This window comes from Homarus americanus, unplaced genomic scaffold, assembly GCF_018991925.1.
Source record: "Homarus americanus isolate GMGI-L3 unplaced genomic scaffold, GMGI_Hamer_2.0 scaffold57980, whole genome shotgun sequence".
NCBI lineage: Eukaryota > Metazoa > Arthropoda > Malacostraca > Decapoda > Nephropidae > Homarus > Homarus americanus.
The window spans coordinates 23800140-23815105 of NW_024716703.1; the positions used below are offsets into that span (position 1 = coordinate 23800140).

At 41.7% G+C, this 14966-nt stretch overlaps 1 protein-coding gene across 2 annotated transcripts in view; it reads left to right on the forward strand.

Moving 5' to 3' along the window:
- The window catches only part of LOC121858345 (zwei Ig domain protein zig-8-like), a 36868-nt gene extending 22215 nt beyond the window's left edge, over positions 1-14653 (forward strand). For both annotated transcript variants that reach the window (XM_042354754.1, XM_042354753.1), the window contains exons 3-7: positions 7265-7584; positions 7963-8167; positions 10434-10532; positions 10914-11105; positions 12126-14653. In XM_042354754.1, coding sequence (XP_042210688.1) covers positions 7265-7584; positions 7963-8167; positions 10434-10532; positions 10914-11105; positions 12126-12229 — 920 coding nt within the window. In that variant the 3' untranslated portion in view covers positions 12230-14653. The remainder of the gene's footprint in view (positions 1-7264; positions 7585-7962; positions 8168-10433; positions 10533-10913; positions 11106-12125) is intronic.
- The last annotated feature ends 313 nt before the right edge of the window (positions 14654-14966 follow it).

Here is a 14966-nt window from a genome sequence, read left to right on the forward strand (position 1 = left end):
TTGATCTTATATCTTGTTTGTCATCAGCCCAAAGCACCGTGATATAATTTTACTCATTACATGCCCTTCCCTCCACTCCCCCTCTGCCCTTCCCTCCACTCCCCCTCTGCCCTTCCCTCCACTCCCCCTCTGCCCTTCCCTCCACTCCCCCTCTGCCCTTCCCCCCACTCCCCCTCTGTCCTTCCCTCCACTCCCCCTCTGCCCTTCCCTCCACTCTCCCTCAAACACACACGCACTCTCACCTTGACACTACTGATCATTATCACCTCCACACACAACATGATAGCGGATGCAGTACTGTTACTATTAAAGTGCAATGGTTTTAAGACTTAACCCCTACAGTGCTCAGGGCCACAGCATTGAGTACGCTCTTAATCGATGCACAAACTCTCAATATAAACTTGTATTTTCGTGCATATATTTTGAACTGGAGTGTATTTATATTGACCAGAAAAACTACAAGTGTCCGAGGATTACATCTTTGAGTTGAAGAAAACCTCACATTTGGATGTACGAAAAAAAAAAGCATTCTGATTGATGAAAGGAAATATAGAATGTGACGAGAGATGCTTTGGGATCATTTTCCAACAGCACTAATACAAGACCCGAAAAAAAAAATAAAAATAAATAAATAATAAATCAACTAAGATATACCTGTGTACTGTACATTTCTTCACCCAGAAAAAGAGAAGAAGAAAATCTCTCAGCCATAAATATTTACTAAGTCCTCACATGATCAAAGAAAACTTCCCAATTGTACTGAACAGAAAGATATTCAGTATTCTCTTTCTTCACCTAAAAAAAAGTGTGCATAAGAGTTGTACCGAAAGTCATATGCAAATAATTTTTAGCTGATAATGAAAATACCTTTACAAAACTGTTACACTGAAATATATACATGAACCTTATCTCCATCCAAAACAAACTTACATTTTATTTAACCAAAGAAATTACTTTTGAAATTAAAGCTTGCATGTGTAGCATAGAAATACATATGTTATTTATCTGCGCATGATAAAAAAAACATATTTCATAGCGCTAAAAATTAAATATGACTTTTAACTTGAAATAAACTTCATAATCATATGTAGTGAGAGGAAATACATATGCATGTCATCTGCACCTGAACAAATTCCTACATATTGTACTAAAATACATGAAACACAAACACTACAGTACCTCTATAAACCCTTTCCGAGGTGTTACTTATACTTTTAATTAAACCTATACATTGTAACCTAACCTAACCTCAACTTAATTCTATCAGTATTACAAGACTTGGTTCCTCTCAGTACATGACGTTAACACCTCTAGGTCCTGTATGGTGAGTAAGATGCAGGCAAAAGTAAATAAAAATGAAGTCTCCTCCCTGGTGAAATGTGGCTCAGGACAATGAAGGATAAAGTTACCTTTTACATTATGTTTATTTTAAAGTAACTATACATTTTGTCTTAGTGGATTTTGTTATGCTCTCAACCCAACACAAATCATAAATATGTGTGTGCATATTTAAAACTGCACCCTAGTATAACCTTACCTTGTATAAATATAATGAAGTTTCAAACAATCAAAACTTTGTACTTACCACAAACGCTTCTGAAGTTCTATCCTGTAAAACCAGAAACCAGCGTTAGATACAAATTTTTACTACAGTAAGTCATTAAAAAAAATCTTGTAAAAAAATAAAACCCACTAAAATACAGTATACTTCTTTACCACTACTGCCATGATAAAAAAAATCCTTTACTAAGAATTCTTAAGTAATGGTACACTTGAGGTACTGTACCAACGACCGTCAGCCTAGATAATTAACAAAAATAATCATAATTGACCAGTTACTAATATTATATATCTCACCTTTACTACTAACTATACTATTGTCTTTAAATTATAAGAATGAAAAGTTCAATACATATCAGAACTTACTTAGAATTGTGTCGTCTCCAAATGAACACTAACAATGGAGCCTTCAACAACTCCAGTGAATATAACAAACAATCAATATTCTTCCCCTTTCTTCCTATAGCACTCCCTGTGATATTCTAGCAAATTAAAATACATGTCTATGATTCTAGACATGCAATTTATGTCTGTTTTGTCTGTTTCTCGAGGTAAGAAAGCTTATATCTTCTATGGAGAACTTTTGTTAGGTAGCTACTAAGGGTGGAACAAATTCTTGAATATTTCTAACAATAGTCACTGGTGGTCTTGCTGGTGGCGTCATCCCGAGGTTACTAATTATCACTTAACCAAGATTACTTATTTTTATTTAACTGAGATCACTTATTTTCACTTAACTGAGATCATTAATTTTCACTTAAAAAATATCGCTTATTTTCTCCAAAACTCGGCCACTAATTATCACTTAAGTCATATAAATATATAAAACATCTCAAGACAATATCACTCGTTGCATTACAACTTTCCACAATAAAGATGTGATTGATTTCAATATTTTTACTAATAATTTCTTAAATACGTTTGAAAAAAGTTTATTTACATCACAGCTGATGATTTTGGCCTAACACCATAGCTTCTATCTCGGATGTTTGTAGCGCCATTATTCTAACAATGTTTTTACAAAGTAGATGTTGGAATTAGTTAAAAGTAGTACGTTACCGAGACTCCAGCCGGTACCCCTTTCACTACTAGATTGCGTGAGAGTTGCATAAAAAAAAAGATTCAGTGAATTGCTCAGACCTGTAGCACAAGCTGAGAATACCAGCCTAATGTGTAGTAACACATTTCTGTAAATCCTCTGGCCTCGACGCAGTTAAAATATATTTTGGATTCTGTGCTGGGTGTACCCCTCGGAAAAGTCCCCAGTTGTAGTAGAGTGTATATAGATCCACCTGACTCCCGACTGGTGTTAGTTGCGGTGGATGGCGAGATTCTATACAGCGACTTAACTCCTGAGTGTGGTGATTAACTCCCTGCTTACAGTGACTTAACCTTTTGAGTATGATGACTTAACCCAACGAGCACAGTGTTTTATCCCCTTGAGAAAGATACCACAGAGCAAGATATTTTAACATCCTGAGTAAGATAACAAACCAGAGTATAATGAATAAGATACGAGTACATCAACCTCTTCAGTAAGATAACTTGATCCCTTTAACACGATGCTTACCCTTCAGTACAGTGAGTTAATCGAGTGCATACGGTATCTTAATCCTAAGTTAAGCTAGTGTTAGTTAATAGTTAAATCAAGTGTTAGTTAAGCCAGTGTAAGGTAGATCAGTGTTATTTAGGTTTCAATAGTGAGAATATTTTTTTCTGCTTCATTTTCAACAACGTAATTTTTGTCTGAGTACAAAAACAAATAAACGTAACCGAAAGAGCTACTAGAATGCTCAGTCACCGCAGGGAAGTTGTCATTAAGGCTGTTATTTGTTCCCTTAAGCTGTTCTGTGACTTTGGGTTGTTCTGTGATCCCTTAAGTTCTTTTGTGACCCATTAAGCTGTTATATGACTCCTAAGCCTTCTTATGATCGCTTAAGCTGTTCTGTGACCCATTAAGAATTCTTGTTACCCCTTAAGCTGTTCTGTGACCCATTAAGAATTCTTGTTACCCCTTAAACTGTTCTGCGAGACCTTAACTATTGTGTGACTTCTTTCCTATGACCCCCTAAGCTTTCTTGTTATCCCTTAAGGTGTTCTGTGAGCCTTCAAGCTGTATTGTGACCCTTTAAGTTGTCCTGTAATCCCTTAATCTGTTATGTGACCTTTTTAATCTGTTAACCTCTTAAGCTTTTCTACGACATTTACGCTGCTCTATGACCTTTAACCTTTCCTGTGAATGCAAAGCTTTCCTGTGGCCTCTCATCACTTCATCAATAAGGCTGTCAGTCCCCCCTCCTAAGGATTCCCATGAGGGGAGAAATTGTAAGGGTCGTCCCGTTGTATTGACCTCCGACCAGCTCAGTGGGGAAGACCCTCGAGTTGTAAGGAGGTGGTGGTGAAGGAGGAGCTGGTGGAGGAGGATCTGGTGGAGGAGGAGCTGAGGGAGGAGGAACTTGTGGAGGAGGTGGTGGTGGGGGAGGAGCTGGTGGAGGAGGAGCTGGTGGAGGAGGGGAGGAGCTGGTGGAGGAGCTGAGGAGGAGGAACTTGTGGGAGACGGAGGAGGAGCTTTGGTGGGAGGAGCTGGTGAGGGAGGGAGCTGGTGGAGGAGGAGCTGGTGGGAGAGCTGGTGGAGGAGGCTGAGAGAGGAGGAACTGGTGGAGGAGGTGGTGGTGGGGGAGGAGCTGGTGGAGGGAGGAGCTGGTGGAGGGAGGGCTGGTGGAGGAGGAGCTGAGCCGGAGGAAGAGCTGGTGGAGGAGGGAGCTGGGGGAGGAACTGGTGGAGGAGGGTGTGGTGGTGGGGGGAGGAGCTGGTGGGGGAGGAGCTGGTGGGGGGAGGAGCTGGGGAGGAGGGCCTTTGGTGGGGGGAGGAGCTGGTGGAGGAGGAGCTGGTGGTGGAGGAGGCTGGTGGGAGGAGGAGGCTGGTGGAGGAGGAGCTGAGGTGGAGGAGGAGCTGGGAGGAACTGAGGTGGAGGAGGTGGAGGTGGTGGGGAGGAGCTGGTGGAGGAGGAGCTGGTGGGAGGCTGGTGGAGGGAGCTGGTGGAGGAAGGAGGCAGGTGGAGGAGGGGGAGCTGGTGGAGGAGGAGCTGGGGAGGAGGAACTGGTGGAGGTGGAGTGGTGGGAGGGCTGGTGGGGGAGGGCTGTGGTGGGGGGGAGGAGCTGGGGAGGAGGAACTGGTGGGGAGGGCTGGTGGGGAGGAGCTGAGGTGGAGGGAGGGGCTGGTGGGGGAGGAGCTGGTGGGAGGAAGGAGCTGGTGGAGGAGGAGCTGGGGAGGGAGGAACTGTGGTCTGGAGGAGGTGGTGGTGGGGGAGGGAGCTGGTGGAGGAGGGAGCTGGTGGAGGAGCTGAGGTGGGAGGAGGCTGGTGGAGGGAGGAGCTGGTGGGAGGAGCTGGTGGAGGAGGAGCTGAGGTGGAGGAGCTGGTGGAGGAGGAGCTGGTGGAGGAGGAGCTGGTGGAGGAGATGAGGGAGGAGGAACTGGGGAAGGAGGAGCTGGTGGAGGAGGTGGTGGTGGAGGTGGTGGTGGAGGAGGAGCTAAGGGAGGAGAAGCTCGTGGAGGAGGATCTGGTGGAGAAATAGCTGTGAGACTGTGAGACTGTGATGGAAGACGACACACACACACACACACACACACACACACACACACACACACACACACACACACATTTAAGAGTGATTGGGAATAATAATTAAAAGCTCCGGAGATATGATAACAAAATCTTAAGTATTATACTCATTTATTTCTGGCCAGTATTTTATCTTTTAAAGTGCTATTAGAGGAACGCTCTATTAGGTAACAACCATAATGTATTTAATATTACGAGGTTATATTCCCCAGGGTAATGGAACACGTGTAATATCACCAAGGTTAAATATTATACAGAGTTCATCCTAATGGACTCTCTCAGGCGGTGTTAGACAGGTAATGAAGTCAACCAGAGTAAGTCGGACATTCTGTATGTTCATGTAGTTGATGTTGGACATGTCTGATATTCTCGTGTCCTGGTGGTTGTTGGACACGCACCATATCCTCCTTGGCGGTGCTAGACATGTTCTTTATCTTCCCAGGTAGCGTAAGACTCGGATTATTTCCTCTCAAGTGATATCATACAGACAATATGTCCACAGGGATGATGTTAGACAAGGAAATATTCTCCCAACTCAGTATAACGTCTTGGAAAGAACGGCTGGCAGCTGGGTCATTACCATCCCTCAAATGGTATTGTTTCTGATTGTATTTCATGAACGTTCTCTTTTCTCGTGTAAGCCCGCCGCCTCAACCTTTATCCACCAACTGAACCACATTCTCGAGGTTGTGGTCTCCAGAGCTGACTGTTGTATCGCTGTTCCCTCCGCCATAAAGTGATATTAGCTCAGTGTATCTCCGCTAGCGTCCACGACATGAGCCATTCTGGTACACCAATGCTCGCAGCTTTATTGTGGTATAAACCCTCTGGCTGTATGTGTGTGTGTGTGTATGAATGTGTATTTTTATGAATGTTTCTGAAGCGAACGAGAGGAAAATACACTATTTCAAATTCTAGGAAATAAATGGGTATTATCGCGTCGCATTCAAAAAATATTCGTCCAAATGTCCAGACAGACGTTTACTCGCCCGATATTCAGAACTGTTGGAATGACCTCTCCTAACTCCTCGTCCACTAACAGATGGCGCTGGTGTAACTCACATGAGTACGATAAAGTTACGAACAGAAATAAAGAGAAGCTGTTATCTTTGAGTACATTACTGCTTAAAGATGATTATTTCATTATCTAACAAAATTACTTACAATAATTTTTATTGCATAATCAATTTACTTCATAACTTAATTATTTTCCCATATATCATTAAAGTAATAATTATATAATATTCATAACAACGCCATTATAGGTACTTCATATGGTATGTAATTAAATAAACAAGTAAAATAGGATATATATATATATATATATATATATATATATATATATATATATATATATATATATATATATATATATATATATATATATATATATATATATATTTATTAATCAGACTATAGTTCACTCTAATTACTGTATAAATTATTGCATGAAAAAAAAATCAGTACGTACGTTTGAAATAATGAATGGACAGTGAAAGCCTCAAGCTGTAGTATACAATGGCGATACCTGGAACAATTGTACCAGCGATGAACTACTGGTACAATTAGATGGTTTGCTGTTGTGTGTGTGTGTGTGTGTGTGTGTGCGCTAGATAAATTATTCCAAACAGGTTAGGTGCAGTGTCACACGTTAGACAGACTGGCCGTAATGATAAGAGTTTACTGAAGGTGACGCTTTATAAATTTGAGTTAGTTTTCAAAGTCATCGGGAGTTTCGAAGCCAATTTTCATTCAGAAATTTAGTGAGGAAAAATTCAATTGTTTTTATTTTTAGGTAGAAAAAACTCATAAAATTGCACTTTAATCCGACCCTCACTCAGCACTTCGTCAAATTTTTCACTGTTTACCCCGGACTAACACTCGTGGATCAGCTTCCATCATCATTAAACTCATTACTTCCACTAGCGACCGTAATCTGTCCCACTCTTCCCTCTCTGACTGTCTGTTTGTCTGTCTGTCTGTTTGTCTATCTATGACACACACACATTATGATACATTAAACCAGAAAGTCATAAACATCAGAACAAAAATATCATCTCCATGTTATCGGTTTTCTTACAGTCGTGGGCGGCAGTTTGGTAGACAACACGGCCCAGCAAGTGAGCAAGACCACCACCAACAGACAAAGGCAGGACCTTCCCTCCAGCGGCCACCACAGGAGGCACCAGAAACAACAGCAGCAGCACCAGCAGCACCACCCACTTGCCCTGCCCCTGGCCACAGCCTTGTCTATGCTCATTACCGCACCAAACGCCTCTGAGGACGCCGACAACTCCTCCAGCGCTGCCTACTTCGTCACCCCACTCCTTAATCACGTCACCACCAGGGCGGGCCAGGCGGCCACTCTCACCTGTATTGTCAAGCAACTGGGTAGCAGGCAGGTGAGTGGTCATAAGTTGATACACTTGTCAGCTGATAACAGAGAGGTAGGTAGTGACTCCAAGGGTGTGTGTGTGTGTGTGTGTGTGTGTGTGTGTGTGTGTACTGTTTACAAATGTATGTTTGTTTATTTGTGTATGACTCGCCTCCTCTTCAACCCCCCCAAAAATTATTATCCCTTCTTTCACCTGTCAACTGACCAGCGTGACTAATTACACCAACAGGCGTGTCTCTGGTGTACAGGTGTAGTAGTCTACAAGAAACCTTATGCGCATTCTGTCACAACCAACTTGACAATAACGACTTTGTTCCTGTTGCAAAGTTCCTTGATTGTCCTCATCACAGGTGTTGATTCTAACAGATGTGTCTCTGGTGTGCAGGTGTCGTGGATCAGAGGTCGTGACCTACACGTGCTCAGCTCTGGTCAGGTGACCTTCTCGTCTGACTCTCGCATCAGTGTGTCGCACGTGAAGGACTCCTGGACGCTCACCATCAGGTACACTCAACCCCGCGACGCTGGCTCCTACTCCTGCCAGGTGAACACCCAGCCGCTCATCGCCTCCTGGTACAACCTTACTGTTGTAGGTCAGTCCCTGTACAACCTTACTGTTGTAGGTCAGTCCCTGTACAACCTTACTGTTGTAGGTCAGTCCCTGTACAACCTTACTGGTGTAGGTCAGTCCCTTTACAACCTTACTGGTGTAGGTCAGTCCCTGTACAACCTTACTGGTGTAGGTCAGTCCCTGTACAACCTTACTGGTGTAGGTCAGTCCCTGTACAACCTTACTGGTGTAGGTCAGTCCCTGTACAACCTTACTGTTGTAGGTCAGGGCCTGTACAACCTTACTGTTGTAGGCCAGTCCCTGTACAACCTTACTGGTGTAGGTCAGTCCCTGTACAACCTTACTGGTGTAGGTCAGTCCCTGTACAACCTTACTGGTGTAGGTCAGTCCCTGTACAACCTTACTGGTGTAGGTCAGTCCCTGTACAACCTTACTGGTGTAGGTCAGTCCCTGTACAACCTTACTGGTGTAGGTCAGTCCCTGTACAACCTTACTGGTGTAGGTCAGTCCCTGTACAACCTTACTGGTGTAGGTCAGTCCCTGTACAACCTTACTGGTGTAGGTCAGTCCCTGTACAACCTTACTGGTGTAGGTCAGTCCCTGTACAACCTTACTGGTGTAGGTCAGTCCCTGTACAACCTTACTGGTGTAGGTCAGTCCCTGTACAACCTTACTGGTGTAGGTCAGTCCCTGTACAACCCTTACCCCCACTACCACCTCCAACTGGGAGACATAGTGAGGAAATTTATTATACAGAATCTCATATTAGAGCTTGTGAAGTAAAAATTTCCTTGAGCTTCTTAAGTCTCTCGTGGCATTAAGAAAACATTGAAAAATCTCTCTCTCTCTCTCTCTCTCTCTCCCTTTCTCTCTCATTAATTTTTTTCTAAGTCGAGAAGAGCGTCGAGACAAGGAAATAAAAAACTCTACATTAAGAAATACGCGATGAGAAATAGACATAGAAAATAATGCAGTGAGAGACGAAATATGTCTCTAAAAATTGTGGCTTTTAAGATTAACTGTTTTGTGAGTCTAGGAAGATCACCTGTGAGGAGGCTAATAGGAGGTAGATAGATGCCTGTATACTAGTGTTTTAGTTAAGAGTGAGGAGGAGACTTATCATCCTCAAGGAGTTAAACCATCATTGCCAAGGAGTGAAATGAACTAAATTATTGGAGCAGCTTGTCTTTAAAATAGGAAAGTTGAGCAAAAAGTAATTAAAGCCGATGCCTTTTAAAGAGTTCCTGCACATAATATCCTTTTACTTCTGTTTTTTGTCACCGCTATTTTTCGTGTGGACGCTGTTAACCATGTGACTGCTCGCTTGTAAGCCAATTACATTTTCACTTACGGTTATTTCGCTTTTCAATTGGCTGACAACAAACGAATGGCAGTGACTTTTGTGAGCGCCGGAACTGTTGTCTTTATTTTATTTGTAACTATTAATGTCTTTTATTATTTGGGTAATTGGTATTTGACGCAAATAAGAAAAGGAATAGAACTGCATTTGTATTATTCATAAACATTGATATTTTAGTTTAAAAAAGACTAAGTATTAATTATATTTTTCCATTCTTTTTAAAACAATTGTTTGGAAATACACACACAGGTGAAATATACAAATACAAACTTTGGTTCTCTTTACTTGTTCGTTTGTTTTATTGCCAGCTGTACATAGTAAGTTTTATTTGGGGTACACAGAGGGGGGGGGGGTGGAATGTTGGTGTCAGGACCGTGTATATACATGAGGACAATCCAACACACACATACACACAATCATGTCAGTTTATCATAGCGACGAACTTTTTACATTAATTGTTAAATGTTTTTATCTTGCAAGAAATTATTTGTAAGGTGAGGTGAACGATCCATAAAAAAAGAACTTTGTCCTTGAACGTATAAGACTTCATTAACAGGATCTTCGTTACTACATACGTTTGGCAGCTCAATTGCACACCTCCATGGCCTTACCCTATTGGCGCCTGTCATCAGATTGTAGTTATCGTACTGGTTTTCTCGTGTGGGTACAAGATAATACAGATTAAAAAAAGGTAAGAAGATGTATTTGGTATTTTAAGTGTTAGACTGTATGATTTTTATGCATAGTGAAGATATGACTGTTTGGTCAGCTTTACCTATGTCATAAGGACGGAATATACGAAGAGCGGAACTGAAGGAACAAACAGACGAAGAAGAGAATAACATTACATGATAACCTAACCTTAACCTAACGAAACCTAACCTAACCTAACCAAACCTAACAAAATAACGGAGTTGTTGTTGTACAGAGGCGCGGGCCAACATCCTGGGGAAGGAGACCATGTACGTCCAGTCTGGCAGTACTGTCACCCTCGAGTGTGTCATCAAGGAGGAACTTGTTATCCCAGGTGAGCTCTCTCTCTCTCTCTCTCTCTCTCTCTCTCTCTCTCAAGAGTCCATTACCTACTAAAGTACTAAAGAGCCAAGTAGACCAGCTGAGGTTTCTGTTGTCCTCAAAGTAACATTAGTCCCTCACTGACCCTGATCCTTTATAGTGTGAAGAATAAGGTTTATAGTAATGACAAACTGGTCATATATAAGACAAGATTAAGTAAACAACAGGTGGAGGAATATTAACTGTGTGACCTTTAGTGTCAACACTACAACTGATTGCTGCCCGCTGATTGGTCTGAGACAGTACCAGGTGTTGTTCACCAACAGGTCTGGTACAGTACCAGGTGTTGTTCACCAACAGGTCTGGTACAGTACCAGGTGTTGTTCACCAACAGGTCTGGTACTATGGTACCAGGATGACCGGCTGGTAGACCGAGACTCGAGGAGGGTGAAGGTGGTGACACAGGTAGCCAACGTGACCACCAGCACCCTGACGGTGACGACGGCAGCCCAGCAGGACTCCGGCAACTACTCCTGCTGGCCCTCGTCAGGACGACCCGACAGTGTCCTCGTCCACGTCATACAAGGTAAACGAAATGTATACACCTGAATTGTATTAAAATGAATATTAACACACACCACAATATTTCATTTACAACATTTAATATTCCATACTTTGAGTAATGTAAGTAGCTTTCGATATAACTTAAGTAATCTATACTGATGTACACAACGTAATTATGTTGACATAGAAAGTATTTCGTATTCCTAACACGATACGGTACTGTAGAATAGTCTGCGCCGCCACACGTTATGTCAGACTGGTCCACCTCCACACACGCCCTTGAAGGTACAGTAGCTGATCCATTATTAACGGTAGACATAACACCATACACGAGCTAAGTATATCCACAGTTCTTCATCATACAAGCATTCACATCATACTATCACCTCAGAATGCACCACATTTCTATACATAAGGTACACCACTATACTCCCTATGGTGTAGTGGTAGAATTAGATGTGATGTATAATGAAAACTATCATACACCTTCCATGTTATAAATTTTATACAGATGTTATACAATAATACATCATGTGTATAAGGTCTCCCTAGTACAATCCAACACACACACACACACACACACACACACACACACACACACACTGGGTATTAAAACCAAGAAGAAACAGTATGAGATAACATACTATGTGTACAAGTTTATGTTAGCTTGTAGTGTTAGTTTGTAAGCATTATAAATCTACTATATCACATAATAATGAATACAAGGTCCATATAAGGATTCACAGATCTGAGTGAGTGAGGTCGGGGAGCGGACCAGCTACTTGAATTGTAGATGAAGCCTCAGGTTGGTGCCCCCAGACTCGCAGCAGTAACCCAGGGGCGTGGGACCAAAGTCTTGTTGGTAGAATTTAGGTTTTATTGGCTGGTGGTGGAGGGACGTGTGGCTGCTGCTGTGTGGAATACTGATGTCTTCTGTGCCACATAACATAGTCTCCTCCTCTTATTTACCTTCTGGGATTTACTTATGACAGAGATGGACATCATTTTGTAGAGTAATATGTAGTTGTGGTTGACTTGGCAGGGGAGCCGCCGGCCGCCATGCAGCACGGTAACTCAGCCGCCTGGGTGTCTACACTCCTGCTGGTGCCTGCCACTCTCACCTCCCTCCTCTTCCTCCTGACGTGACACTGACTCGCCCACCGCCACAACCATCAGCCTCCACAGCCTTCACTACAGGAGCGTCCTCACCTTACCTTCACCACCATAATGCTCTACTGTCGTCGTTCCTTATGTAATGTTTCAACACACTGCCAGAGGTCGCTGCTCCCTGGTGGCCTCTCCTACCATATCAACAAGCCAGGGAGCCGCCAGGAGAGGATGGGTCTTGTCACCTCATAAGTGAAGTTTATCAAAAAAATTTATCTTAGAGCAAAAGGTTATATTTAAAACAGTGAATATTATGTTATTTTGTGGTAAGGTTCTCGTAAAAACAGCCAGGAATAAGTCACCAAACCTGACCTAACCTATCCTAACCTGACCTAACCTGACCTGACCTAATCTAATCTACTTAACCAAACATAATATAAAGTTCTTAGACTATACCTTACTTAAGTTAGGGTACTGTAGAAAGGTCAGGTTTAATTTAGTTGATTCACTTCACAGCGATATAACATGTCTGTGTTGATAGCCGGCCATGTTGAACGGTGTGTACACGAGTATGAGTTCACGACAAAATATTCCACTATGTATTTTGTACACGTTATGGTGGTGGGGTGGTGTTGTGGATGACTACCGGTATAGTTTGAAATACCTGGTATGTTTTAGTACGTTTACCTGGTGGTTACTTGTCTCTGCTAACTATAACAGGTAATGAGGTACTGGTCAATAACTGGTCATTCCACCGGCAACCCTAAGATCCCCAGAGTAATGCAAGTATGCTTAAATGAGTGACCCAAACACAGTCATAAGCTGCACCCACACTGACGCCAACCACATTTTTTTTTACAGTTTTAGGTTTGGATTAAATATTGAAGGAATTATTACTAGCATGCGTTGTTTAGCTCTATGAACGCCTTTCCTGACTGGCTGATCCACTGACAAGACCTTCCCGTGCACCCGGTTCAAACACGCCACGGGCTTAGCTCCTCCCTGCGTAATCTGACACCCACAGCTGATAGTCAACCACCAGTACGTCATGGGTCGAAAACAAAACTTCTTTAAATATATTGAATAAAAGTTGCGAATACGATTGTTGCAGTTTGTTCAATATTATACAAGAGAATCTCACCATCTTGAACACATAGGATACAAATGAAGGATTATTGATATTTTATTATTTAGTTATTTTTTTTACGGGATAATAAACGATCACTTTACAGGAGTTTAGTTTGATGGAGGATTTAGCCAATTTGTTTCTTATAGTGTAAAATGGTTACACTGTCCAGCCAAAGGTAAATTATATCACACATCTATAGTTTTATTATTAAATTATCTAAGATTATCTATGATTTATCAGTTATCTTGAACTGTAAAAAAAAAATCTTTCTCTGTTGATATTTTTGGATTCCCGTTTTTCATCAGGATAACAGGTATAAAAAACAGTGCCGTTATCATCCCTCTTGTATTAAACAGTAGTGAGGATTAATAAACAGGGGCCTTCATCAGTAACTGCCTGGAGGAGCTGTTGACTGAGTTTACCTCCTGGTGAGTTTACACACACACACACACACACACACACACACACACACACACACACACACACACACACACACACACTAACAGTACTATGAGGGAACCCAAATATACTAAGAATTTACCTAATGCTGTCGGAGAACATATTAAGTATATAATTCTCAAGAAGTGTAAATGAGGTGTACCGTAAACTTCAGCTTCAGATAAAGACGTGTGTATTATCCTCTTATCTTCATGAAGTTAATATAGAGCCAACAGAGACCTTCAATCCTTGCCCAAAACAGCATAAATATCATATAATTAATAACTGAATCGAGTGTCAGTAAAAAGACTCAAAATCTCACATATACTAAGCATTCTTCTGGGCATCTTGGAGGTGGTATAGGTACTGAGTCACGACGTAGGTAATATATCGCGTGTTTCACAAGAAGTTAAGTTAATTTAATATTGACTACTGAATACAGATCAAGGAGGTTTTTAAAGCATCTCATAGTCAATCAGATAATTTTATACATACTACAGGAAAGTTGAACTGCTTGAAGATCACTTACGTAACTTTGCTAAACACCTCACATATACACAGTGTTTTATAGGTACTGTGAGGTTACTGGCTGGTGGGAGGCGAGAGTGTGACACTGTCTGTAACACAGCTCTCAACATATTTATATACTGTATATCTTTCATACAGGTCTATGTTATTTTTACAGAATGTATATAATATGTATGTAGATATATGTATGTTCACGAGTATGTGTGTGCGTGTGTATTTATGTTAGTGTGGTTATGAGTGCATATTAATGTGTGTGTGTGTATATAAATATGGGTTATATACGAGGGTTGAAGTGAGCCTCAAGATACAAGGGGGTTACTGTAGACTGTGTTAAAAGTACTTTGGACGAATAGGAATATTTTCAAATAAATAACTAATGTACCTCTGTGGATTTAATGTCCTTTTATTTATCACGAGACGAACACAACAGAACCCACACGGCTGTTAGTGCAGTACATGGCCACAACACTACAAGGACGAAGACACACAGTAATAGTTCAAACTTGATGAAGATGGGAGAGAATAATTAGTACACCGAGAGAGAGAAGAGGTCGTACGAGATAAACAAAGAGAATGACGACCACAGTTGCTGAAGTGTGGAGACTACTGCTACTATTGTTGTCACTCATATGTTGTCGTTGTTGTTTTGCTTAAGATGCTTCAACTACAAACTCACACAAC